This window comes from Enoplosus armatus, chromosome 18 (assembly GCF_043641665.1).
Source record: "Enoplosus armatus isolate fEnoArm2 chromosome 18, fEnoArm2.hap1, whole genome shotgun sequence".
NCBI lineage: Eukaryota > Metazoa > Chordata > Actinopteri > Centrarchiformes > Enoplosidae > Enoplosus > Enoplosus armatus.
The window spans coordinates 17,791,907-17,819,068 of record NC_092197.1 but is presented as its reverse complement, the minus strand read 5'-3'; the positions used below and the strand labels follow the sequence as shown (position 1 = coordinate 17,819,068).

At 43.4% G+C, this 27,162-nt stretch overlaps 3 protein-coding genes across 4 annotated transcripts in view; 1 reads left to right on the top strand and 2 right to left on the bottom strand.

Moving 5' to 3' along the window:
* npr2 (natriuretic peptide receptor 2) overlaps positions 1-18,439 on the bottom strand; it is a 51,431-nt gene extending 32,992 nt beyond the window's left edge. Inside the window, exons 1-6 of the mRNA XM_070924192.1 lie at positions 17,740-18,439; positions 8,982-9,163; positions 6,059-6,172; positions 5,530-5,665; positions 4,384-4,478; positions 696-831 (exon numbers count right to left, since the gene is read on the bottom strand). Of these exons, the coding sequence (XP_070780293.1) occupies positions 696-831; positions 4,384-4,478; positions 5,530-5,665; positions 6,059-6,172; positions 8,982-9,163; positions 17,740-18,436 (1,360 nt within the window). The 5' untranslated portion in view covers positions 18,437-18,439. The remainder of the gene's footprint in view (positions 1-695; positions 832-4,383; positions 4,479-5,529; positions 5,666-6,058; positions 6,173-8,981; positions 9,164-17,739) is intronic.
* Positions 18,440-20,178: 1,739 nt separating this feature from the next.
* Positions 20,179-25,609, bottom strand: alad (aminolevulinate dehydratase). 2 transcript variants are annotated; one of them, XM_070924194.1, is made up of 12 exons: positions 25,573-25,609; positions 24,356-24,481; positions 24,100-24,150; positions 23,445-23,541; positions 23,040-23,175; positions 22,843-22,926; positions 22,291-22,379; positions 21,658-21,713; positions 21,478-21,565; positions 21,309-21,395; positions 21,067-21,196; positions 20,179-20,748 (listed from the first exon to the last, which is right to left on the bottom strand). In XM_070924194.1, the coding sequence occupies exons 2-12, from the start codon at positions 24,472-24,474 to the stop codon at positions 20,690-20,692; spliced, it is 996 nt and encodes a 331-aa protein (XP_070780295.1). In that variant the 5' UTR covers positions 24,475-24,481; positions 25,573-25,609; the 3' UTR covers positions 20,179-20,689. The 2 variants fall into 2 exon arrangements, with proteins under 2 accessions (XP_070780295.1, XP_070780294.1); XM_070924193.1 differs by having other exon boundaries at positions 25,449-25,587.
* A 1,136-nt stretch (positions 25,610-26,745) lies between these two features.
* On the top strand, positions 26,746-27,162 carry tmem203 (transmembrane protein 203). The gene has a single exon (XM_070925260.1). It carries the CDS (start codon positions 26,746-26,748, stop codon positions 27,160-27,162), a length of 417 nt encoding a protein of 138 aa, XP_070781361.1.

Sequence of the window (27,162 nt, the reverse complement as noted above, 5' to 3'; positions counted from 1 at the left end):
ATATCATCAAATTCCTGAACACTCGTTGACCTTGGTGCTGAGAGCGACACAGAAGAAGGCGACATCCAGACTCCAAACTCTGCAAATTGCTTGCGGATGGCTTCAGATTTGGGACAGAGACAGATTTATTGCTCCCCTACTCATTATCCCTCCTTCACACCAAACTACATTTATAATTGCAGTGGTTTTACTCCTCAGTTTATCATCTGTGACATTTCCCTCTGAAACTGTCACTCTGTTCATACAGCGACGCACCATTTCAAGCACTTATCTGTCACACTGCATTGCTATTCGAGCAAATATTACACATTTGCTCTTTCATTTCATTGAGGGAAAGAAAGAGTTGGGATGACACTGAGGAAAAACAACACATTTATCATCACAGCATCAATGAATACATCGCAGGCCCACGGTGATAATGTAAACAAAGCATTAGCGCACCGTAATATCCATCTGATGAGCAATTCAATCTTACCCTAAATCTACCGTTCAGTGTGGGAAAATGCCACTTGACAATTTTATACCGCTGTGCATGAACTGCCTCGTCATAATTCTTTTTATGCAATCTCATGAAATCAGCGTGTCCATTAGTCAGCCTTCTGCGGCTTGTTTCTAGAAGATACATCACAGGTATAATCATATGTAGGCAGATAAAGAGGGTTAAGTGTGTTGTCATGATGAATGAGTTGCCATACCGTCGTTGCAGGAGGGGTCATCTGTGGAGAACACACACGGGGGGTTATCCAGTGGTGGCCCCCCATTGGGCCAGTGGATCTTCTCTGTCTGGGACCAAATGATCTCTTTGTTGGTTCCATTGTAGTATGCAACAAGCTGCAAGCACAGAGGCAAAGGCGAATTTAAATGGATGAAAATAAAGATACTTGAGCCTCATGTAAGCTCACTTTACAGCATGTTCCTGGTGTTCACTTTCCATATTCTAAGATAAACAAGTATTCACTACAACACTTGCTATTACAATTTGAACCCTTTGTGATTCTAACAAAATTAAACAATTAATATATCGTACAAAAAACAGCTCAAGTACAGTTTTACCAGCTCAGCAGCGCACAAACAACGAGGGCAATGCTGGTCGGCCCATTAAAACTATGATGAAACCAAACGAATGACTTTCGTGCTAATTAGTAAATGTTAGCCGGCTAAGACACAAAACTAAGATGGCGAACATGGTAAACATCAGCATGTTAGCATTGTCATTTTGAGATATTCGTGTGTGTGTATAGTAAATATGAAGCTACTGCCAGCAGCCGGCAGCTTATCTTAGCATAAAGACTGGAACGCAGGGGGAAACAGCTAGCCTGGCTCTGTATAAAGCCTAACCCTTTATATGCAGCCTATAGTCCAGAGTTTAAAAGCTCTTCAAAGCAGCACCTCTAAATTTTACTAATCAACATGATGTATCTTGTTTGTTTAATCCATACACGAACACAAGTAAAAACAATAAGTTGTGGTGTTATGGAGTTACGTGCTGTATTTCCCAGAACGTCACACTAGTCATTAAAGATACAACAGTAATCGAATAATAAATAAAATAATCTTTTTCAAAAAGCCTCAATTACCTCAAGATAACAACGTACCTCGAATTAAAATATCCTCTTGTAATCACAATTTTAGACTTAATTATTGAATTACCCCAAGATTATGTGAAGGTCTATTATGTGAAGCCCCCTAATGAGACATTTAACTTATCTTGAGATAATCATTTCCTCTGGAAAACAACGAAATATGAGCTATTATGTCAATATAATCAGACAATTAAGTCATAATGATATCTCACAACAACAAGGCTGAAATAATTACAGGTCTTGGAAGCATCTTGCCAAGTCTGTGACATACGATTAACATATTCAGGCTAGTCAAGAATTATATTTTGAGGACTGATTAGCTTGCACTTGATGTGTGAAACTACAGGGTATCCATCATGCCCCTTACATCTACACAAGCAAAGTGTGACCAACATCCTGATTAGCTTGCGTGTGAGCTTAGTTTTGACGGTACAGCCTCATGAGCAGCATCTGCTGTCCTGCAGTGAAACACGACTCCCGTGTCTCTAACCGACCGAAGGGGTTTTTATGTTTTCCACCCATGCCCCAAGCATGTTGTGTCCTCTCTGGAAAAACCCTGAAGGCCGTCACCCCTACAGAGGGTCATCAAAACAATGCAGAATGTGATGGGTGAAGGGGCAGGGGGGGGGGCAGTCTGAAATAGCTGCAGTATTTCAGTGCAGGGGCTGTGCTCACTGCACTGCACTGCAAAAGAATCTCCTCCAACACTTCATCTTGTGTCTTGAAACCTCTGATGCCTTCAAGTCTGCAAGCAGACATGGACAAGTTTGCTCATTTCCAGAGCAGCTCAATGAATGTGTTGAGAATACAGAAGCGACAGACATAAAGGAATAGATCAAATGTATATATGTTGAAAACATATATTTGATAAAATGTTCGAGGATACCCGCACACGGCACCCATATGTGAAGGAAAGGGCCTTCCCCAAACTGTTGCCAACTGAACTTTCAGCGGTCAAGATGCATTGTGGATAATGTAGGCACCAGGTTTTGACAAGGCTCTACACAAGTCAGAGTCACGTTTTCAGACTGATGGAAGTTGTTTTTTTCCATTTCAGTTGTTTATTACATCCAAAGCAATGTCAATTGAACAGCAATGTAAGATACAGATCATGACCTTGATGGTGCATGATGGAGAATGTCTTTTTTTTCTGTAATTGTCAACAAGCAGCGTAGGCACAAAAGGAGTTTACTGATGAAAAACGATGAAGATGATTAACAAAACATAAAATTTATATAATCATTCATTTTGATGGATGGATATTCTATTTTGAAAATAATGTTCTTTATTGTATTCGGCAGTCTGAGATTCTGAAAGCTGAAACCGGCCTGTGATGTTTTCAACCAGGCTGCTGGCTACTCGGGTCAATCGGCCATATGAATGGACCAATTAAAAGCCGAGAATAAATGGGACCAGGATGTCACGCTGACAGCCTCTGAGGACCGCTATGAAATTCTAACTGAAGTCAAATCTAGCTAAGCCACTTCTTCTACCCTCAGAGAGAAAAAAAAAACACACACACACTGGAGGAGTTCACAGCCGTGTTTGCAGAGCGCAACATACACAAATATTTTCATCGGCCTGTGAGGGAAATTTGAGGTTTTACGCATCTTATCATTAAGAGTCCGGACTCCAGGACATCTCCCAGATAGTAAGATCCATTTGCTTTCATTGCATCAATGGCCAAACACAAGCGAAGGCTGAGGTTTTAAACTGCATATATTATGCTGAAAATTTGAGACACATGAAATCAATTAGATTCTGCATTGTTTTCAGTCACTAGCATTTTTTATGTCAACAGCTTTACACAGTGAAAATCACTCATAACAGACTCTGACCTCTTTCGTTAAACAAAAGACGTTTGTTTTGGGGGGCGTTTTATGCCTTGATGAGATAGTCAACTGTAGAGAGATAACAAGACATGAAGGAGGAGGGAGAGATGGGGAATAACATGCAACGAATGTCCCTGACCGGACACGAACTGGGGACGTTGGGGCCTTAATCCCTTGGCCACTCGGGTGCCCCAAAAAAGGGATTTGTAGAAAAATATGTTCATATTTCTGAGAGAAAGGTATAATAAAAAAAAAGTGGTGATGGTAACTAAAACTTGAAAGAATAAAAAAATAACATGGCGGTAACTCTGTAAGAATAACATGGTATCTAAGACTAAAAGGTCTGCTGTGTCCTTCCTCATTTCCTTATCAGCCCGGTCCATGCCCAGCAAATATGTCTCCATGCCAAATCTGCTTATAAACTGCAGCCGTTCTCTGTGACAATCAGTGTGCCTCTGGGTGCATTGTTCCACTTTTTTTTTTTTTATCAAAATCTCATCATTTTCCTGCAAAACATCCAACATTTTGTCAATGACTGTTCTTGCACTCTCCAATCCAACAGAGTGTTATCAGAGATTTTTGGTCCACTCAGCGAGCCTCTCTGTGCTTTTTACCTTTGTTCTCAAACCAAGCAATAACAGCATCGCCTCTTCTACGACTGATGGAGGAGGCAAATGATCACTACCACCAGTAAAAGCTAACATCAGTGTTTATTTCGAAGCCTTTGACTTGTGTTTGTTTACATCAATTCCCTTCTGACATTAAATCAGCGTAAAATTTCATGCCACAGTAGGAAATGACCGTCTCTTTACATTACGCAGGAGCTTTAAAGGAGCAGTCCACATCAAAATGTCATTTCAGTCATCAACTACCCCCCCCCCCCACACACACACACACACACACACACACATCAAAGTCTACTAACACTAATTGAATTAAACAGCAGTAACAGTAAAGCCATGACTTACCCCGTACTCTCCTGTCTCCTGGTTGGTCATCGCCCACAGGTTGACGTCTATATCCCTGGCATTTTTGTGGTCAGTGGTAACCAGCCCCGTCACTCCTAAAAGCACAAACAATGACGTCACATATACAGACTGAGATGTGCTCATTGCATCTGCTCTTAAATGTGGATGATTCACTGTGCCCACGGGGGGAGTCTTTTTCTTTGTCTAAACTTGGATTCTTTGTCTTTATTAAGAGTCACAACAAGAATACCTGCAGGATTGTTTCATGTCGTCCTTCAACAGACATCGTTCGACATCAGTCCGGTTCGCAATGTGCACACACCAGATGCGCAGAGCATCAGTTTAGGCTCACAACACTGATTTCTTTGCATATTATTGCACCAGACTTTCTAACAGAGCTCTATGCAAACAGATAATGCAGGAAATCATGACAGCAGCTGCATCATTTTCCAGCATTATCACTTCATGAAGAATAGTTGGAACGTGACCTCTAGGTAGAATTAGCATTTGCTGAGCCAGTATTGGATATGTGTAAAAGCTTTCGGTTCTGTAAAACCAGATCACATTTGACATTATCAAAACTTCCACGATAATGAAGTGAAAGTTTCCCTTATTGTTTTCAACATGGGCCCTATGTTCCTTGTTTTTTCCCATCATACTGAGCCAAACAACCCTCATCAGCCCTTTTAAGCAACAACATCCCTTTGTTCTGCTTCTACTGGTATGATGTGAGAGCAGATCTGGCAGCCAGCAAAGTAAACAAGGAAGTGTGTGAGCACCCGCACCAAGCATTAAATGGACTATTAACTGGAGTGTTGTGTGATAACATGATGATTGTGTGATGATTTGAGTTGAAAGGGTATATTTTAATAGCATTTTGGGGTCAATGACGGTTTCCAATAACAGCCAGCTGGGCCGGTCATTTGACCTCACTGCATGTTTATTGGAGAGCACCGCCATGACTGGCAACCTTTTAAGTGGAGGTGGAGACTCTTGCATTGACGTAATTATCAATATCAAGTTATCACATTTTGCATGAGGTCACATACATGTGGATCTGTAGCTGCAGCTTTGGAGGCAGTGTGGCACATAAAAAAATGAGCAGAGTGTGCGTAAAACAGTAAAAATATACCAATATCTGCTCACCCCAGAATCGACGGTTCTGCGTCCTCATCGTGATGTTAATGCCGTCGTTCTGGGCTCCGCCGTCGGCCAGTGTCTCCTCCAAGGCCTTTGCATACAACACGAAACCATCGTAGAAGCTGCCGGCGATGTAGTCCATCTGCAAGACCAGAGGGGTTATTTTGAACAACCAGCAAAAAAAAGAAGAAAGAAAAAAGAAATTAACATTTTTAAGGGAGGAAATGCCTACCCCTCAGCCAGCATTCAAGAGCCTGCTTCTGTGAAATTATATTGGGCCAACCAAAGTCCAACTTCCAAATCAAACTTTTAAAAAAAAAGTACAGTCTAATGCACTTTTGCGAAACTCCCATAATTATGAAATGAAATCAGTAATAAAAGAAAAATATGAATTGCTGACGTCATCGTCAACATCATCCATCATTAACTGCTGACAATTACACAGCACAGTGGGGCTTCTTCTGCACAGATTATCTTATAAAAGATTAAAGAGGTTGCGATGCTGCTGAGAACACATAAGGTTTTCATAACTTACCAGAGATGGCTCCAAATGCACACCGAAATCCCTTTGGGCTTTGGCATGGAGTTTCCTCTGGAAGTCTTTGTACTCTGGATTATCAGGAGGCCGGTACGTTATGACGAAAACAGACTGGAGGAGACACAGAGAGGGGAAAACGTTTTTTTTAAACTACGGCATGAGATATGGGGATTTAAGATTGATCCTTGAAACATCCAAAGTGTGTCTCTGACTGACTGACTGACCATCTAGCACGTTATTTAGTCTCGTTTTCATCCTTGCAAACAGTCAAACCAAGGCATTCATTCCTGCACTGTTCGCGTTTTGTGATCACTCTGGCATATTTCTGCAGTCATCTGATATCAGAAACAGACCAATATTGTATGTAAATGACAACAGCTGGGCTCTGTAATAACCTACATTTGTACGAAATAAGGTAGAGTTAGCTAAGATTAAGTGGAAGTACGTTAGCCATTGTGAAACCACCCAAATCTCCAAGTTTCTAATGCAGTTTCCCTATCGTTGTTACTGGAATCTTCTAGAAATTAGTCACTATAAAACGAAATCTAAAATAACGATAAATATATACAAATAATAGATAATAAACTATAAAAGGAGTGTCACTAAAAGACAATTGGCTTGTATTCCGGTAAAGCAATGCATACAATATACTGGTGTAACCAGTATCATCTTTATTTCATTGATTCTGCTTGGGGGCCAATGCTAATGCTATCTTCCAGGCGTTAAAGTGCTAACTGAGGCTATAAGGAACAATGTCGGGCTGTTTTGTGACCCCAAAAGAGAACACATTTTTGATATTCTTTCAGTCATCTGACATGAAAGTCGACAGATACTGTGGTCGATGACAACGCCGGTGCTGTGTGATACGATCAGCAAACATGAAGCACAAGTCAGCCATTGTAAAGCCACCCAATCACCTGGTGCCATGTTCCTTTTTTAAATGTTTTTGCTATCTTAAACAAAGACAATATCACGCATTATTCCATCAAGTATAATTACATTTAATTCTACAGAATTCTGACAATAAGTCAATTTGTATCTCCACGGGCAAACAACGTTTTAACATTAGATTCATGATTTTCACATCCAGTATTACTTGAAATCACTTGTTATGAGGAAGATTATTTTGACAGTTTAGTCTAAAGAGGAGGACAAAACCTTTTTCAGCCCCCCCCCCCAAAAAAAAAACATCCATGATGGTCAAGCTGAAAACAATGCTGTTTCAGGTCCTTACATTTTGAATGTAAAATAAAAAAAAAGTAAGACTAAAGGAGGCAGAGGGGATTCTGATTTGTGGTTAATGTTAAAATGTTGGTTTACAAATTACTGCAAACACCACATGAGTAGTGACAGAGATGTGATCAAGTGTTTGGATAGAGAAATAAAATACTCAGCCAAACATTTCAGGCCAAATATTTGCCTCAAGTGACCTTTGATTCTGTCGATATGCGTGCTGCTATCACACAAACAAGTTTTTGACATTCCTATGAAGTCCTCCGGCGTTGCTCTTAACTGGAGGAGATAGAGATCCTTTTTTTTCATGTTAGAACAGTTATTGGAGCCCCACCACAAACTTCCACAAGCAATTATTGCTCTGGAGGATGCATATTGCCATAATGAGCCCTGTTATGGCTTGCAGACAAATTAACATCTTGCATGATCAGCAAAATGGCTGTCAAAATGTTGTTCTCCAGCCAAGGTTAGGAGCAGTTCATATTCAGTTAAGCAGATATTGAGATCACTGTGTTTGATACCAATCCGTGGTTTCCAGCCCTCTCTCCAATCTTAAGATTGATTTAAATCCGACCCTCGTGAAGCGGCATAATTATCATGACAGAAAATGACAATATCTTGAATTTGTGTGGGCTGGTTAAATTCGTTTTTTTAAGTGTCCATCCTCAATCATAGTTTTCACATGCTTTGACTGAACAAATTAAAGGACTTGATTATTTTTACTTTACATGAAAACTTTACTTTTTCAATGCTGCTAGAGGGTATTCCAAATGTGCAGAGATAAAAGGTGGAGATTTGTGAGGAATTGTGCGTAAGTCTCCTTTAAGTCCTACAAATGGAAAGCAAAGGGAGACATTCATTTCCATTAATTTCTTAAGCTAATCTTTGAGGTGTTTGTTTGACAGAAATTGCCATCATCCATTTAATATTATGGTAGATTTATATTCAGGAAACCTTCAAAACTTTGTGAACACTGAATTAAACCGAACTGAGAGAGGCTTTGTGACATTTAGGGAGATAAATTAGACGAGCGACACATCTGTGCCCACTCTTTTATGTCTCACCGCACTAATTTGTAGGGCTAAATGGCTTCCTGTGAAAACACATCCCCTCATTCATTAATGCCATGCAAGAATTTCACTCCTTAAAGTGGTCGAGAAGGTGGAGGGGTCCTTGTCCTTAGGGAGACTCGGTAGATCATCAGTTAGAGTGCACATTAGCTTCTCTGATACACGGCTGTCATTACCATAAAAGCTTCCCCTGATTTTGACTTGTTTTAAGAAACTTCTTGGAACAAGTGATATTTAATCAGAAACAACTGATTCTGAAAAGTATTTTAACTAACTGACGATGTTCAGCTAGATTTAGGGACTCCGTCCTGTGTGAGTGGAGTCTGATAAAGATTATGGGATTTAGAGAGAAAATGAATGGAAACAGCAAATGAAATATTCGCTGTCAGAGACATCCGTTTCTTATGCCAAATGGTGGTTTTGGTCTTGTATTATTTCCTTCCCTCCAATTACAAAGCGGGTGAAACTGTGACAGTCCACATTCAATAAATCTACAAAGAATCTGAACACAATCTCAATTTATCAAGAGTACTGATCCAAACAGACGCTGCATACTGTATAATCGTGCCTATATGTGCGTGTATGTGTGCTGCATGTGTGTTCTGTGGTCATTGTACCTTAAAGACCTTGATGGGGTCGGCCCAGTCGGTGTCGGGGTTCTGCCACGGCTTGCGATCCGTCAAGCTCTCAGCAAACACGTCCAGATAGAAAATGGCGTAGTTTTCTGGGTCCTGGATCTCGGTTTGAAACAGTTTCATGATGTTCAGGAAAGTTTCCAGAGGGCCGCAGATGTATACAACTGTAGACAGAATAAGAAAAAAAAAAACCAAGATGTTTATCTTCGCACACACTTGCCTCTTTAAAATATAGATTTTCAAGAGTCTCTGGAGTCAAGTGTGATTTTTCTTCATAGCCCACTTTTACACCACACTGTTCTGCATTTTTGTCTACATGTGAAGTTTTCGGCCACCTGTTTATTTCAAGTTTAAACGGTGAGCTGTATTTGATTATTTACACTCAAAACAAGCGGTGCGCATACACGGATAAATGCCAGATGTAAGGCCGTGCAGAGCCACATCACCATCTGCGACAGGCACAAACAAGACGGACATAAGAACTGAGGCAGGAGAGCAGGAGGTGGGCTAGGAGCTTGGAAAACAAACCGGTCTGAGGTTGGAGGGTCGACTGGAACAGTGGGGGGAGCCTGTAGCAAGTGGGCAGGGTTTGACATTGCTAATAGATACGCTCCTTGTATTTTGCTGTTGCTCGTCCAAATCCCCAAATTTCCTTTCAGCTCGCTCTGTGTTGATGTTTTGAACCTCAGCTGTTCAAAACATGCACGGTGAGCTGGGGGGAACTTTGGGGGAGATATTGAGGAAAGAACAAAATCACCTTTAAAGCAGAAATCTGTAACTTCTTTCAGTTAAATGATTGTAATTATATGTTGTGTGCATGGTGCTGAGTGCTGTAAGACATTCAGACACATTTTGCTGTGGCTGGACTTGCTTCTCTGTCAATCAGTTTAACTGCTCTGCATGGCAGCTCACTACCACTGGAGCTGACGATACCTATAATGTCTGTTACAACCGTCATTTTCCACCATTTGTTTGTTGTTACACATGTTGAAATCAACAGCATTTAAGGACTTCTCACAGCGGAGACAACAAGAGGGTTCAAACGAGACTGTCTTCCCGAGCAAATGCCCCAAAACAACATATGTTTACGTTAAAGAGACACAGCCCTCTAACGGCCATAGGAGTCATGACTTCTTTCCATGGGGTGCAAAAGAGGAATTCGGGTGACTTCGGGTGAAGCAATGGATGGGTCAACAAAAAGTTGGACTTTAACACATGGAAACGCTGTTTGTCTACAGTTTCTAACTGACAGTCAGTGTTAGCTTTCTTTTAGCTACGACGACCATGGTCCTCCTCTAACTGTAACCAGGTCCATATTATTGTAACCATGACAACGAAACTCCCCCAACCATGATATTTTCCTTAACCAAGCTGTTTTTGTGCCTAAACCATAACCAAACCTTAACCACAGAGGTGAAAGATCAGAAAAAAAAAAACGTTTTTCTCTTTGAAGCGGTAATGTCGTTCTAGAGGGCATGGACTAACAATGGATTTTGTCGAAGTTGAGGACAAACATACCAAGTTTTGGTAACAATAGGAAAACGATACTTTTACCAAAATAATTTTTTTAAATTACACTTTTTTTTTTTATCCATTTAACAAAAGAAGCCAAAATTCTCAAATGTTTAATGTTGTAAACACAGCAGCCGTACATTGACTTTGCCTACAGAATCAAACAACTCTAGACCCTATTTTTGCCAACTTTTGTTACTTGACATTTTTGGATACTTGGTACTACAGACACATTTCGTTCAGCAGCAAAAAAAAAAAAAAAAAAAGTATTGAATTTCACGCCCACTCGAACACGAATAGAAAGTCAGAAAATGTAGCTTTAAACTGAGCGAGCAGGTAGACACCGTCTTGCTCTCGCAGACACTGCAACACTTCATTGTTCGCTGTTGCAGGAATCAAACCTCTGTTACAGGCTCTGGCAGTGTCTCTAACCACTACCTTCACCCCACGCCACCTACACCCTCCTGCTGTTGAGTCATGAATAAAAAAAAAAAACATAGCATTATTTCCATTCGCAGCGTATGTCAGAGTGGCTGCTGCCAGCTGCGAGGCAGTCCTCCCATTTAGCAGACATTTCCTCATGTGTTAGACCAAAGTCGGCTGCTGCTTAGACCCCAACTCTCATCTCTTCCAACATGGTTCACCATGCCAAGTAGTCCTGCTGTCTCCTGGACCGCTCCCAAAATAAATGTGCTACACAGCCGGGGGAAAATGTCCTCCTGTGTTGTAGCAGGCGTACAGTATGGACCTGCCGAGCCGTTACCTTACACATTAAATTGTTTGGTACAAGTTGTTCCACCTCGCAGGCTCCAGGATGGCAGTCAGACCTGTCCCTGCTCTGCTCATGCTAATTTAGCTTGTTATACATCCCTAAATTCATGTTTTCAAAAGACGTTTGTTTGAAGAATTGTACATAATCAAGTCTCATCTTTTAGTGGTTTGGTTTCTTTTGTCGGATTTAGCAACATATCTCAAAAACTTGTTGACAGATTTCTGTGGTTGAGTCAAAGAACAAGTGATTTGTTTTTTTGATGTAGAGCCAGGGTTCTTTAAAAAGGATTTCTCAGCATTGTAAGATAGCATATTTGCTATTTTCCCATGAACTACTGCACTGCACAGAAATTGGCATACACCGTGCATCCCGTGATTTTCTGTTACTATGTGTTTTTGTTGATGCTAACCAGATGTGATAGCAAATTAAAATCTTCTTAACGTCTTCTGTTATTAAAATAACACATACAATAACACACATGTAAATCACGGCCGTACAGGTATGAGTGTTTTCTTCTTGATAAGGATGCAGTCTGCTATGTTTCAAGATAATGACATTTATTTGTGCCAAGGAAAACATAGAAAACGACCTGAACGTGCCCTGCTAAGAGGGATGGGTTTTTTTCTCCAGTGTTTCACCTTTGCCAAGACCATAGAGAATACTAGCTTCTGATTGGCTGGCAGGTCTCTTTGATGTTATATTAAATCCCTCATTGTTGATACAGCTATGCCCGGAATCTTTTACAGACGAAGCCATTCAATGTATTTACGTTCTGTAATTACCTCTCTAATAGTTTTCATTGTTAGTGGCAGAGTCCACAGGAAACGGTGCAGCGTGTAATCCAGCATCCTTTTTAATGTCATTTTATCAGCCTCACTGTTTACTGTTCACCCTCCGTCAGCTGCGACAGAGCTGTATGAAGTTACTGCTAATGCAAGCCAAACATTTCCTACTGCTGCTGCTGCTGCTGCTGCACATTAAAAGCATTCCACTGGCGAAACACAAGGTGGCTTTTATTGTAAAGCACTCACAGGAAAACGCAAAGTATTTGCGCTTACTGCGCTAACCCCGGCTAGCAGTCGTTTCCATTGTTACTGGAAGAGTGTGCCTTTCTTGCACAAGGTTCCCATTGCCTCAGCGCACATGTGATTCACAGGAAACAACACGTGCACGTACTAGATGTGATGCGTTAGACAAAAGTTGGTGCATTTCGACATCGCTGTCTTTTCTCCTCTTCTTTATTAAAACAACATGAGGCAGTGAATCCTATCAGCCCAGGGTTTGTTTGTCCTCCACTGTAAGCAGACACACCAGTTGCTCTTTTTCTGTTAGATTTCTAAAAAGAGTGGCCGCTAACGATGTGTGCTGCCCCCAGTGGTCAACACATGTATTTCGAATGGAACTCTGGGACTTGTGAATTAAGTGGCACTTGTTACCACAGGTGTCACAGGTGTCACCGTTCAGGACTGACATAATGTTATATGGATAAATTCGCATCAAGTAAATGACTTTGGAAACAGGTGAAATAGTCTCCCTCCTTTAGCAGATTTGTTCACGTTTTAAGAAAACAAGAGTTGAAGACTCGTGAGGAAGACTAACAAAGATATTTTTTGTTGTTAATGTGAAGGCCTGTTTTGCAAACTCCCTGCACCAGTGGAAACGAGTCAAGTCAATTTTAAGCAATTTAGATTCTTAATTACACTGTGTTTGGTTTGGTTGGCAAATTGGGACATTTCACTGTTTTGGATGGCTCCATAGATAATCACGTGCAATTGCAGAAAGCAAGCCAATTACTGCACTCAACATGTTTTTGTCACCTTCCCGATTGGATTATGCTGGATTTTCATGTTTGTCTTGTAGCTGAATCTTCTTCACGGAAGATTATCCTCCAGGTCTTTGTTTCCCCCCCCCCACTCTAATCTGTCTGAGGGGTTTTTACGGCTCTGTCGTAAAATAGACGAGTTACAGCTTTGCCTCTGTAGCATTTCTTTGTATAAAAAACGTAGCAAAACAGAATATTGTTGCATCTTGGGGGTGTAACAGGATTTCTGTAATTACACAGAGGCACTACCTGAGCTTCATTGTGAAGTGACACTCACTCACTGGGAGCTGTGAACCACGGGCGTACGTACTTGAAAAAAAAAAAGAAGACGAAAAAACGCAACACAGCCTGATGTATTGGTCCACTCACACAGCTGAAATTGTCCCTCTTGTGTGCCATTAATGGACTGAAAAGCATCAAGACGAGAGCGTCACTGGGCAATGTGATGGAACATATTCACATGGTTCAGAGTACTGCTTTCATCTCACACTGCGCCAGAGCTGAGGGGCTTGACACCTTACTTAAGGGGTCAAACCGTCACAGATAATTTTAGTTCTATCTGTCCGGCTTTTGAGATATCCATCTCTGAGATTTCTGCCTCCACCCCAATATAATGCTGCTCACAGTACTGAAAAAATTACATTAAAAAAAACAGTAACATGTCTTCCCAGAAACAATGTCCCTATTGCCCTGGATAATCCACAGAACACATTGTTTGTAAAAGGGCTATTTCTCTGGTAAAAAGCAGTTTCAATGAGGGGCCGATAGAGGTAAGCAAGAAATACTTTAAGTACAAATACTCCATTACAAGAGTCCTGCATTCATTCAAAAGCAACAAAGGGTTAGCAGTGAAAGGTTCTTAAATGTAGAAAATGATCTCTGCCAAAGTGTTATGAAAATGAACCCCCCCCCCGAACTGGAGACAATGAGATAACAATGAAATAGATGTTGCTGCTTTCAGATCAGCTAAAAGGGTCTGAGTTTACCCATGGCTGAATTCACTGGTTAGACGACCCTGTATCAAAAACGCTGGGAGCAGCTAACTTTTTAACCCCACAATTAAAGACATGAGACCGATTTAAAAGTGACTAAGTAAGTGGACCTATCCCTGTATAGCTGCGTCAGTCTCATTCATGATTGTCCCCATTATGGCACCTATTTTTCTGGCTCAGGAAGACGACGTCCTCGATCTTAATCCCGCCTTCAAAGCTCTGATTAGTTTGATTGTTGTTGTTTTTTATTGCATTAAATCAAACTACCAAAAAAAAACACTGACATGCAGTGAACCTGAGATTTTTTTGGGGGGTCCCAGAGGGTCTGGAGAATCTGGGTGTTTGGTAATGAGCTTATCTAATGTTGGATGTAAAATCAGAAACTACAAAGTACAGTACCACCAGCTGTCAGAGGGAGTAAAAAGAAAGTAGTAAAGGAACAGTAGAAAGTGTCACACAATGGAAAATACTTGAAATTACTTAAGTAAGTGCTCTTGGTTGCGTCCCACATCTGCACTTTCCAGGTATTAAAATGAGGAATTTGTGGAATTAGAGGTGGTGGTGGGAGGGGTGTCTAACTCTGCAAAAGCACGCAATTACTTGGTCAGCTGTCGAAGCTCAAATGATGTGTGGCTTCGCATTAAAAGCCCCAGTTTTTCCTTTCCCACCTCGGCCCAGCCTCCTGCCGCTTGAACCCAGTCCGCAGTCGGGTGACATTACAGAGCCGATAGCCCGGAGGTTATCTGCTGGGATAAGAGTGAGCTGATTTGCAGAGCCAGGACAAGCCCTGACAAAACCATTAGCTCCCCTGACCTCCCGCTCACTGCCGCAGCTCCATAATTCATCTGGGAATGGGGGGGTGTTTGGCGGCTTGCACCTTTCACCTCTTTCCATTGCCGCAGCACCGCCCCTTTAATTACCTTTTACGCTGTTTATTCCATTATTTGTTGATGCCGTTACTGTAACAACAGATCAAGATGTTTAAAACTCTGCTTGCATCGCAGTGCCAGGAACCATAATACTGTAAGATTTACTGGTTGGAAGCAGACTTCGATCTCCCCGAGATGTTGAGCTGGTTCCAAAAATGATTCCCTCCAAACGCTCCCAGGAGTAATCGGGAGATAAATATTTTGCAACACGCCCATGCTCTATATAGCTGAATATCAGGATCAGCTATGCAGTTTTGCATTCGAGCATTCACACTTGAGAAAGAGAAAGAGATTGAGTTCCACGTGTCAGTTGTGTGTCAGATATGTAACAAACAGGCCTTTGGAAAGGACTTTGTGTGTCAGCGCCTTCCAAAACTGTCACCAATTACCGTTTGAAAATGTTTTTAGCATTAATATGATTATTTCTGACTATGACTGCTATGGTTAAGGTTTGGTTAGGTTAAGGCACAAGACTGAAACACCTCTAACTGCCCTGAAAGCATGGAAACCCCCAGAATTGGGGATGGGACGTTTTTTCATCCAATTATTTTATTGATTATCTTCAGTTTGGGGGATTTTCATTTCTCTAACACTATGAGTGGCACCACTAACGCTTGTTTACTTCAGTAAACAGTGAGTGGAAGACTTATTTAGACATATTTTCCAACAAATTTCTGATCCAAAGCTTTTAGGAATATAGATATAAATTTCTAGTAAGGCAGTCTTTATAAAGAGGTGTGACTTGTAACTAATGGCTTTATTAGTGGTTAATATATGGTCTAATATATCAGTTATAAGTCGTTAACACCTTTAGCTTTGCCAAATCCCTTCGACTAGAAGAATGTAAAACAAGAAATAAACAAAGTGTACCAATCATATGTCTGTGCGTTACATACAGAGCTGTAGAGGCAGGACGTGATTAGCCTAGCCTAGCATAAGGACTGGAAACACGGGGAAACAGCTGGCCTGGCTCTCTCCAAAGTTTAGAAGTATGATTACCTACACCTCTGAAGTCGACCACAATGAACGTGTTGCATCGTGTTTGACTTTGCGGTTTTCAGGGGGAGTTCGTTGTACGCTGGCAACTATTCAACAATGAACCAACAATAGTTTAGCCGTCCGATAAGAACTTGCTATGCAGCATCTCCGGGCCACAGCGACGTGAGCCGCGGTTTTCATTTCGATCTGGGCATGACGGTACCAAACCTGGCCAACCTCCACTGTGACGACCAGACTGTTGAGGAAGCTGCAGGCGCTCACTCACTGCACCCAGCTGTTGGCCATCAAGAAATAGTTCCAGCACATAACTTCCTCTAAAACAACAAACTGGCGTCTTTTACTCTTGTGTTCTTATTACTTTGAACAGAGCTGCTTTTTTTTTTTTTGCCTGCCTCCAGCCTTTATGCTAAGCTAAGCTAATCGCCTGCTGACAAAAGGTGTCCCTGTGTTACCATTAAAGCATTAGTAAAGGAACTACATGAAGAAAGCCAGCTGGGAGTCTGTCATGTTGCCTCTGCAGTTTATTATGAAGCTGGTGTTCTTAGTCGATCTCACACACACACAAACACAGATTCTCAGTCACACCATCAACCTTTCACAACAGCAGTAATGATTAAGTCACTTTCCAGTTAATTAAACTCGAGGCGAGAACAGTGAGCAGCGATTTAACAGCCACTCTGCCGTGTGTGGGGGGGTGGGGGGGGGGGGGGACAGCTGTTCTTCTCACTTGTTAAACAAATGGCCGTTTTGCAACTTGATAGAATATTTCACATGTAATTCTGTAACCATTTAATTTGCCTCTTTAAGGCTGGGAAGTCGTCTTGTCCCTCCACTGCTGACCGCATCACATCGGCTCTGTGTCGTCTTGCTCCGGCTCTCCACTGAAGCCGTCAGGATTTTAAAAAGTAAATAACTTGAACAGAGTTTGGCCTCGCAGCGTGACTTTCTGCTCGCCAACCTGATGGACGCCTTTTTGGCTTGTCGTTACAAGTGACTGAGCAGCAGCAGCATGTTTTGGCCGAGGGGGCACCCGTTTGATCTCAACCTCAACAAGAGTGTCTCCCTCTCTCTTCAAAAAAAAAGAAAAACGCAGGTGGTGGTCCTCCACATAAACCCGCAGCAGCAGACTGCCCACAGCCTAAACATTCCTCATGCTGGAACTCCGGAATACACAGGCTTTTCCCTGCTCCTGTTCCCAGCCCACCTCTGTTTGTATGAGCTGGGACCCCCCCCCCCACACCACACACCACCACCACTGTGACCTCATTGTGTAAAAAGAGGAATCATCCCAGCATTTTGTAAAACACCTCAAATGAATGCTCCACATTCAATAGACATGTATGTTTACGCAGCTTAAGGCGTCATTTCAAATCTTTATTCCTCAAAGAGCAGAGACATGAATCTGCAATCCCAGTGCAGATCATCCAGCTACAGTTCTCCATCCGCCGACAGTGCCTTTATAGCAGCCATTATTTCGAGATAATGCCACATGCTTCTAAGACAAGTTGCAAAAACATCTAAACTCTCAAACTAAAAGATTTTTTTGGGGGGGTTCACTAAAAGTTGTTTTTGGAGGTGATATCTAGGCTGGTTCTGTTTCTGTTTGAACACCACAGGCCTGAATGTGCGCATTTGTAGGATTCACGTTTCGTTTCATGTGTTCATTCCCATGATTTAAAACTTGAAATCACACTTCTCTCCTTCGTCAACTTACTTCTGCCGCGCTCCTTCATGAAAGTAATGAGGTCCTTGTAGTACTTGTAGTCGTCCTCGTACGGCTGGGCCTCCACCGTGATGTTCATCTCCTCCTTCAGGTTCAGGTAGATCCCCTCCGACAGAAAGTAGTGCGGCCGGTCGTCCTGCCGCAGGTCGTGGAAGATCACCACGGCCCGGGACGTCCAGTTGAAGTGCGTGTGCAGGACGTTGGTGAAGTCCCCCAGCTTGGTGGTGGAGGGACCGCTGCGCACGATGGTCCGGTACTCCTCTCGCTTGTCAAAGCCGTACGCGGGTCCTCCGGCGGTGATCAGCGGGAGCTTCCAGTGGGACGCGAAACGCCCCACGGAGGCAAGCGGGTACACGCACCCGGGTCCGAAGAAAGCGTCCGGGCGGATGTAGAGCTTGGCGTCCACGGCCACCACCTGCGCCCGGCTCACGGCGCACGAGCCCACGGCGGGGTCCTCCGTGCTGTAGTTGAGGATGTTGATGTAGCGGCCGATCAGCAGCCCGTGTTTGCCGTGCAGGTCCTCGTGCGCCATGAGGATGGCCGGGAGGACGCGCGGCAGAGCCCACGGGTACTTGTGGTGGTTGTCCGGGAGCATCACCGCCACGGTGATGTTCCCTCTGCAGCCGGGGAGGAGGCAGCAGGACAGCGCGGCGAGCAGGCAGCATCCCAGCGCGCTTCCGCATCCCATTTCGCGTCCCAGCCGCTTGGAAGTCCCGGAGAGGAAAGTACGGCCACGGAGAGCGCACCGCTTGGAGAGGAGACACGGCCGGCTGTGGCACCCTGACACCAAACCATAAGTATCCGTCTTCCTCACTCTGTCTCCTTCTCCCTCAAAAGTCAAACAAAGTCGGTAAAATCCTGTCGTGCCAGCCCGGTTGTGCCATGCGTCCCCGCTGCGTAAATCCACGTTAAATGAAGTTCATGTACTTCCCAAAAGCGACTTTTCCAGCGCAGCGTGCTCCTCGCACTGACGGTCTGTCGGAGAGTGATACCATCCATCCAGATGACTGCAACTTAAATCAGAGCAGCCCTCTGCTCGGCCCCCGCACGTCACACACTGCAAGAAGAGTCCGCTTCCACTCAGCTGCTGACCACTGGCTTTAACAGGGTTATTTATTAGGCAAACAGCCCGGTGTTTCTGAGGTGTGGACTGAGGGGATTTCGGCGCAGGTCGTATTTCTATGGATTTTCTTATGAGATCTGGTTTATTTGACCTCCTTACGAAGTAAAGCAGGTCCTGACTAACCTTTGCGTTTCTGAGAACAGACTCACAAATGAAACTGCGCTTAAACAAGAGCGCCGCGCGTGGACACGGGACCAAGTTGTTCACGTTTCATGAAAAAAAAAACCGGACTGTACATCAAAGTACGACAGGATGTATTACATGTTAAAATATTTGGGAGGGCTACTTTTTGCAGCGCATGAATAAACCGCTCAAAGCGCGCATGAGTCGCCCCCTGCCGGCCATTTCACAGAGCACAGTCCAGGCCTGTTACTGCCTCCAGTGCATCGTTACTGATGGGCAACTGGGGATTATTGTAGGGGCCGCGCACGTGCTGTTTTGAATAGATTGTCCATTTGTGTCAGCGGTTATCAGCAGGTTGGATTTCAGGGGGTTTTAACAGCTGCTGAGTGGCTGCCTGTTGGTGGCGCTGAGGATTGATTCATTTATTCATTTGATTGACGGCGTGGCGGCAGAGTGACTAAACAGCTCCTCCTGCTGGCCTCGCCAAGAAAGGCGTTTTGCTTATTGTTAATTCACTTGGATGTTCGACACCTCACCTGGTGAAGGGGGGTGGGGGTGGGGGGGGGTTCTCTGCTCACCTTAAATCTCAGTTTAACATGTGAACACACCTGGAAGCCAGTTGCAGTCCATATGTAGTTTTTAAGTATTTTTATAATTTATTTTATAATTAACTGTGGATAAAATATCAGACACGAGTTGCTATTCACGGCAGAGTATATTTGAGTTAAGACGTGTCTGGAGTGTCATCAGCAGCTGGCAGGATTCACTCTCCAGGCTTCAGCACCACTTGGAGAGGGTTAATGATGTAGAATTCTAGTAGTTTAGTATAAGTCACTGTAAAAGAATCCGAACCAGCTCTATTGTGTTTCCCTGATCACCCAATGAAGTAAGAGTGTGAATGAGATATACCTTTGCGATTTGAATTATTTGTGAGAGTGATTCAAATGTTCACCTGTAGCAGCATGTTCAAATGTGAAGTCTTTTTATGTATGGAAACAAAATAGAACACACAGTACGACTGCCCACGTTATTAGATCCCTTTTTTTAACACAGACAGCAGCTGCTAAAAACACGAAGGGAAGTTCGGAGGATAATAAACAAAACTAACTGACAGGTTTGCAACAAAGCTTTGGTAAAGTTGTGATATCTTCAAGAGACCTGTGGTGGAGTAATTACTCAACATGCATCATGAATGAATGTTTTTATTTCCTCTGGTCAATAAGAGCTTGTTGTCACATGTATATATATATATATCAGACATTTGTGTGGCCGCTATTCATACAAACATACAATCCATAATCACATTAGTTGAGAGAGAGATGACTGACTTGATTTCATGCTGATCCCAATGACACGCACAAGATTGTCTACTTTTACATTCTCAGAGTTCAGCTCCATGTTAGCCCTTCAAACGCTGAATCCGAAAATCTAACGTGGATACAGGACTCCCTTTAAAAAACAATCCCTGCTGCAAATCAACCTGATGCACAGAGAAACATGTGCATCCCGCTGTGTTAATTGTTATCACAAAACAAAGGCCTTAAAGTAAACAGGTTGCTTGTTGCTATACATTTAGTTTCCGTTAGCGTTCTTTGTTAGCATGACTGAGCCGACAGCAGGTTTGTTACTTTTTAAAAAGGAGTCTGTCTGTTGGTCCGTCTCTCTGTCCGTCCATCCTTTGGCCCCAGACCTTCTTTACTCCTTCAGCCAGCTGAGCAGCTGAGGGGTGTAGTAGGTGATGATGATGTCAGCACCTGCGTTACAGAGCGTGGGAAAAACAATAAGCATCACGTCAGAATACATCTACAGCTGAATATGTTTACTGATTGTCATCAGGCTTTTCACACCACCTCCAAGGAGCAACCATGAGGAACAACTATGAAGTCTTTTGTCTTTAGACGTAGTCAGACGACAACACGTTATATCTCCTAGTTCGTTTCAAGCATACTGAGACCTTAAGCCGACTAAATCTAAAATGGCAGTTAAAAGATACGTTTTCAAATTCTTCCAGTTTAGCGTGGTCTTTGTTCAGGCGATCTCAGCGTTAACTCCCCCCTCTCCTCCCCTCTCACCTGCCCTGCGGAAGGCGGTCATGGCCTCCATCACAGCAGCCCGCAGGTCGAACGCTCCGGCCTGCGCTCCATGCCACATCATGGCAAACTCCCCCGACACGTTGTACACCGCCAGGGGGTGAGTGGGGAACTGAAGAGAGGCACGGGACAATAAGGACATTTCCTCCAAAAGGCACAATGATATTTCAGTACGTTTTAACTCTAACCCAACTTCATTGGCCTCAACTGATGTAGTTACAGACCTTGTCCTTGACTTCTCTCACAATGTCCAGATACGGCAGACCCGGTTTCACCATCAGCATGTCAGCTCCTTCTCTCACGTCTCGCTCCTGCAGCACAGAACAACAGTGAGATCTCCTACAGCTGCGTTCACATAATAACCCAAATGTGCACAAACACAAAACAACGTACCACAGCTCGAAGGGCGAGTCCTCTCGCTCCTGGAGGCAGCTGGTAGCAGCGTCTGTCCCCAAACGCAGGTTTGGACTGCGCAGCATCTCTGTACACAAATGCAGGGAGCTTCAGTCTATTCTCACGTCAAAGTGCTATTTCACTGAACTGTTCGCACCTGACGCTGGAGCGCTTGCTCACCTGAAAGGACCGTAATAACAAGAGGCAAACTTTGCACTGTAGCTCAGCACTGAAGCCTGGAGGAGAGAAAAAAACATGAAACTACCTTTATAATAAGCTTTGCAATATATGTTTTTCTCACTGTCAACAAATCCCATGAACCAAAAACCAACTGCAAATCCTTCTGTGTATCCAAAGGCTGATACTTTATTCCTCTGTGCCATAGAGCTCCATTGTTGTCCAAAAACTGTTAAAGTTGAGCCACGCTGTTGCACTGGTTGACATGTTCCATCATGACCATGAACACACACACACACACACACTGCAGTTAATTTTGACTCAATCCCACACATCGTCCTGCTGCTGTAAAAACTCACTAGACCACTAAATGTGTATTAATCCGCAGCTGAAAATAGTCCCCAACATATGCACCATTTAGTCTTGTTGTGGTAACAGTTGTTATCACACATCTGTTTTAGGAGATTACTGAACTTTAAAATGGAACTATACATTTCTAGCTGTTTTTAAAGATCTACGTCTTCAGTAGGAACCAATTTCATGGGATTTGTTGATAATAAGAAAAGTAGAAAATAAAGCAAGCCTTTGTAAGGCTTTGTTCATGTCTGCCCACTGCAGGGATTTTGAGTCCTTTACCTTGTTTCCCAAACCATTGGATATCAGGGCCTGTTTTATGGCTCTGACTCTCCCATCCATCATATCAGAGGGGGCAATGATGTGACAGCCTGCAGGACAACACGTGACCAAGACGACATGATTGGATGACATCTGTTTGGTTGGTCAGATTCAAATTATGTGGTCCAAAAATACAGGAATCACGTCTCTTTTTGTACTGTTGTAGAATGTAACTCCCCCTAACCGCTAAACCCCCTCAAATAAAATGAAAAAGAAAAAATGGAAGCTCTGACTCTATGAGGTTGTCAACAACTTTCAAATGTAAATTCACTTAAATTAACATGCCTTCTTAGAATCCACTTAATTACAGTTTCTTTGTAGACATATCAGCTTCTCTATCAACCGGTGTGGGTGGATGAAAAAATATATATATTTATATATATGTAATAACTTTTAATAGATCATTGAAGTCAAAAGGAGAGGCTCACTGAGAGGGAGGAGGAGCAGTGCTTGTTGCTTTATGTTTGTTTGTAAAAATAGAAACAATCCTGAAAAACAACAAACGAGATTTACCAGCTCGAGCGTAGGCCAGCGCCACCTCCGCCAAGCGCAGGCAGCTGGCGTCATTGTTCAGCGTACCGTCGTCGTTCAGGATACCTGCAGGAAAAATGACAGAGCAAGACATAAATATGTGCTGCACATCTCTGTCGCTTTACGCTGCTCTTTAAGTGAAATAAACAGGAGGTAAACGGGTCGGATGAGACGCTGACCACAGTGTCCATGCGATGTGTAGGGACACAAGCAGACATCGCACGCCACCAGCAGCTCCGGGAACAAAGATCTGATCTTCTTCACCGCCAGCACGGCCGGCGTGTCGTCTGTGTCGGCGCCCGAACCCCTGTCGTCCTAACGGGAAAGACGAGAGCGCTAAAGGAACCGCTGCCGCTCAGAACATCTCGTTCCATCACCATGAGAGTTAATCTGCTGCTATGACTTTTGGTCACGCAGACCAGTTAAAGTCACAGGAAAACTGACATATGAAAACAGATATATAGATAGATTTGTTTTGCAATGATAAAGACTGCAAGCGCACAGTCCTTATTGCTGCTTCATCCTGCTATTTCTAGAAAAATCCATGCTGAGCCAAAGCAAACGCTCTTTTAGTTTTTACGCACCTTTGCTATTTTTGCAGGGACACCGAAAACCAGCACACATTTCAAGCCGTTCTCCACGAGTGGCCGCAGCATGTCCTCCAGCTTGTTCACCCCGTATCTGTGGATTGGGAATATATGAGCACAACATTAAAAACACAAAAGGGCCTTTCAGGGAAGGCATGATGTCAGCAAAAAAAGATCATCCGTGTCTACTTTTATTTCAGGAAAAAAGAATCTAGAAATCTCAGGGACATTATGTTATATTATTAGAAATATTGACACTAAATTTTATAATAAAAACGTTTCGAAACAGTTCAGTCTCTGTGTCATGTGATTCGGGAGGACACAAAATATGCAGGCAGTTTTGCATTTTGGTTTTGAATAATGGTCTAACGGATTCTCTTCTTATCTTGGTCCAGGTCCAGTGTTTGGCTCTGGGTCCGCCCTGCCCGACTGCTTTTATCTGAAGACAACACCCTCAGTGGGTTCACAGCTGCAGGGTGACACTGTGTGCCTCATGTGACTTATGTTTAAATTAACCCCCCCCCCCAGTCAACACAGTGCAATTACAAATGTGTTTTAATTGCTCAGAAAAACAGGTGCTTTGTTCAGATTTGAACCTGACAGCTTGCAGTCATGGGATGGCTATGACAGGACTTGTTGCCATGACTCTTACCTGGCCTGTCCCGGCAGGCTGCCAATGGGCTCCACTGCATCTGCACTGTCTCTGTAGGAGAGAGAGAGAAAGAACCGAGACTGAGGCCGAGTCCATTTGAGCTTAATGTCAAAAATATTGTACTATGCTCCACTTGAATCATTTCATAGTTGCTGACCCTGATCTCTGCAACGTCAGTCAAACTCCTCTATCTAGTTGCCCTTTCATGTGACTGTAATTTGGATACATCTATAGGAAACAGAGAGATGTCATTTACGTGACGAAGATCGGGTAGATGAGATTGTCAGGTCTTAAATCGGTGGCACAGGTCTGCCAGTATCGGAGTGTCGGGTGGAAATAGCCGCTGTGGATGATGGACTCGGCTGGTGTCTGCATCTTTACCCTGAGACAGAGAGACCGTTAGTGATGATAAAACACAGGACGTGAAAGAGGGAGCAGGTTCTGTTTCGTCGTCCCCGAGCAGAGCCAAAATACCGCTCTCACGCTGTTGTGCTTCATCTCAGCTCAGTCACCGTTAAAAAGTGACCAGGCATGCGTGATGCTGCTTCTCTCAACAGCGGCTTAGCTCCGTCTCACTGCAGAGTCAGCAGGTTTTCAATTAAGCAAGAACCTTTTGTCTTGATGGGCAATGTTTCACCATTCTTTCGCCATGCGAGTTTTCTGAGCACCCATGACATTACATTCCTCCACATTGTATTCACAGCTAGATCATTGTCTGGCTTTTTCCTCAGTAAATCAGATTGTGATCACATGTTTTTTTTTTTTTTTTTAAATCATGTTATGATTTTACACATCTCTGTTGTCCAAACTAATGATTCCGTTTTATTCTTCACACATATCAAGAGTTTGATCTCCAGTACTTCATAACAGTGGTACACAATTCATTGCTTAGAACATCCGTTTTGATTATTCACATCACCATGAACGGCATCCAGCATGAGTGTTGCCTTTGGATGCACTGCACCAGAGTCAGTGCAGCTGAGAGCTAGTCAGGTCGCTAGTAAAACGGTTTACATTTAACACTAAGAAATATAGCACACATAATAGTAAGTCATGCACATCACTTACACCATGTTGTGATAACGCATTAATAACACTTCCGTGTGTTCTGAAGCAAAGTAAAACAAACTGCAACTTTAAGATGACAAGCCGCGTCTGTTTCATGGAGCAGTGAGATTGAATTCGACACACAACTAATGACGGCTGTTATTACCTTTTAGCAGGCTCATGTTTGTGTGGTTTTTTCTTTTTTGGCATTTTCACTATTTAACCAGAGCAGGCTAACTTTACGTTACTATTACAGCATGTCATTTTGTCACCTTGGCAGGGAAAACATCTTGGCTACTTACTATGTAATGCACGTGGGCAGTTGTCGCCACCGCCCGCAGCAACTAATGTCTTCAATGTGTGAGATTCGACTCCAAAGACATGAATAAAAACTGCGCACACACTAAATAAAGACAGGGTACCTACCTGCAGCGACGAGAGTTGCCGACTTCTTCACACACACGGTTCAGTCGCACAGTGTTTCTTCTTTGACTTTCACCCACGGGTCCCGGGCGACGTGACGATGCACTACCGCCACCTACTGACCGGAGTATTATTTACATTAAGCCGGACAAAGAATAGAGAAAACTCTAGTTAAAATGATCTATATGTAAAACAAAACATACAACGCTCGATATTATATACAGGTGGTACAGTTGGAACACAAACGGATAACAATGAAAAGGAAACATTTGCAAATCATAAAAGAGATTGTCTTTTCGGCCACCGTACAATCCAGGTTCACTCCTCTCGCGATATTTCTCAGAAGCCAAAGGGAAAAAAAAGGCCAAGCTACATTGCTAACGGCTTGTTAGCCCTGTGTACCGACAGTTTCGCATCCAGCTAGATGGAGGAGAAGACGCCTGACTGTTGTTAAGGTACAGTAATGTGTGCTCACAGTATGATACATCTTGTATATGCTGAAACGTGCGTTGTGTTGGGCTGTATCGTCTCTCACTGTCTGTGGTTAGCTTACATTGCAGCGCAAGAATCGGCTACTGTGACTCATCGATGTAAATGTAGCTCGACTCGAGCTGTAACGTTGATATTTCACTGTGTGTCATTTTAAACTCAGTCAACCAACATAAGCCGGCGTGTAACTGGGGTTAATCCGGCTGAATATTGAACTGACAATGTGATGAAATGATGGAGAAAGACAGCTGAAATCACTGCCTATCTTCACTAGCTGTTTCCTAATTTAGTGAGATGTTTTGAGGGATTTTGGGCCCCGTCTACTTTAAGTTACAGACAGTGTGTGGGTGTATACCTGCGTTTTCTTCACCAGTTCTGTCAGATGTAGCACATTGTATCCTCTTTTCTAATGTCATGTTTTCTTTATCGTACAAAAGGGAGGGTTTCCAGTGAGGCTGAAACAGATCATCTTCCTCAGAGTGGACCTGAAAATGTAGCCAGGAGTGAAGTGGGTCACCTCTGCAGTACCTCACCATTCCTGCCTGGGCATAATCAGAAACCTTCTCACCTCAGCCTTCTGCCAACCTAACTCTGGAGCACTTTGACCCCTAACCAGGGCTGCCCAGTGCGTGACTCGGCAGTCCTCAGTCAGTCCGTCCCTGGTTGAAGACCCTGCCGTCCTCAGCTATGCTGTTCTCCCTAAGGGAACTGGTCCAGTGGCTGGGCTTTGCCACCTTCGAACTCTTCCTCCACCTGCTAGCTTTGCTGGTTTTCAGCATGCTGGTTGCTCTGCGAGCTGACATGTTCACCCCCAAGCTGAGCTGGTGGCTGGTGTTCGTCCCGCTGTTTGCTGCCGACGGCCTCAGCACCTACTTCACAGCCATCGTGTCCATCCGTCTTTACCAGGAGAATGAAAAGCGTCTGGCGGTGCTGCGGCTCCTCTGGGTGCTGACGGTGCTCAGCCTGAAGCTGGTGTGCGAGGTGCTGCTGTGCCAGAAACTGGCGGAGCAGGAGCAAGCCCGAGACCTGTGGTTTGGCCTCATCGTCTCCCCGCTGTTCATCTTGCTGCAGCTGCTGATGATACGAGCATGCCGCGTCAACTGA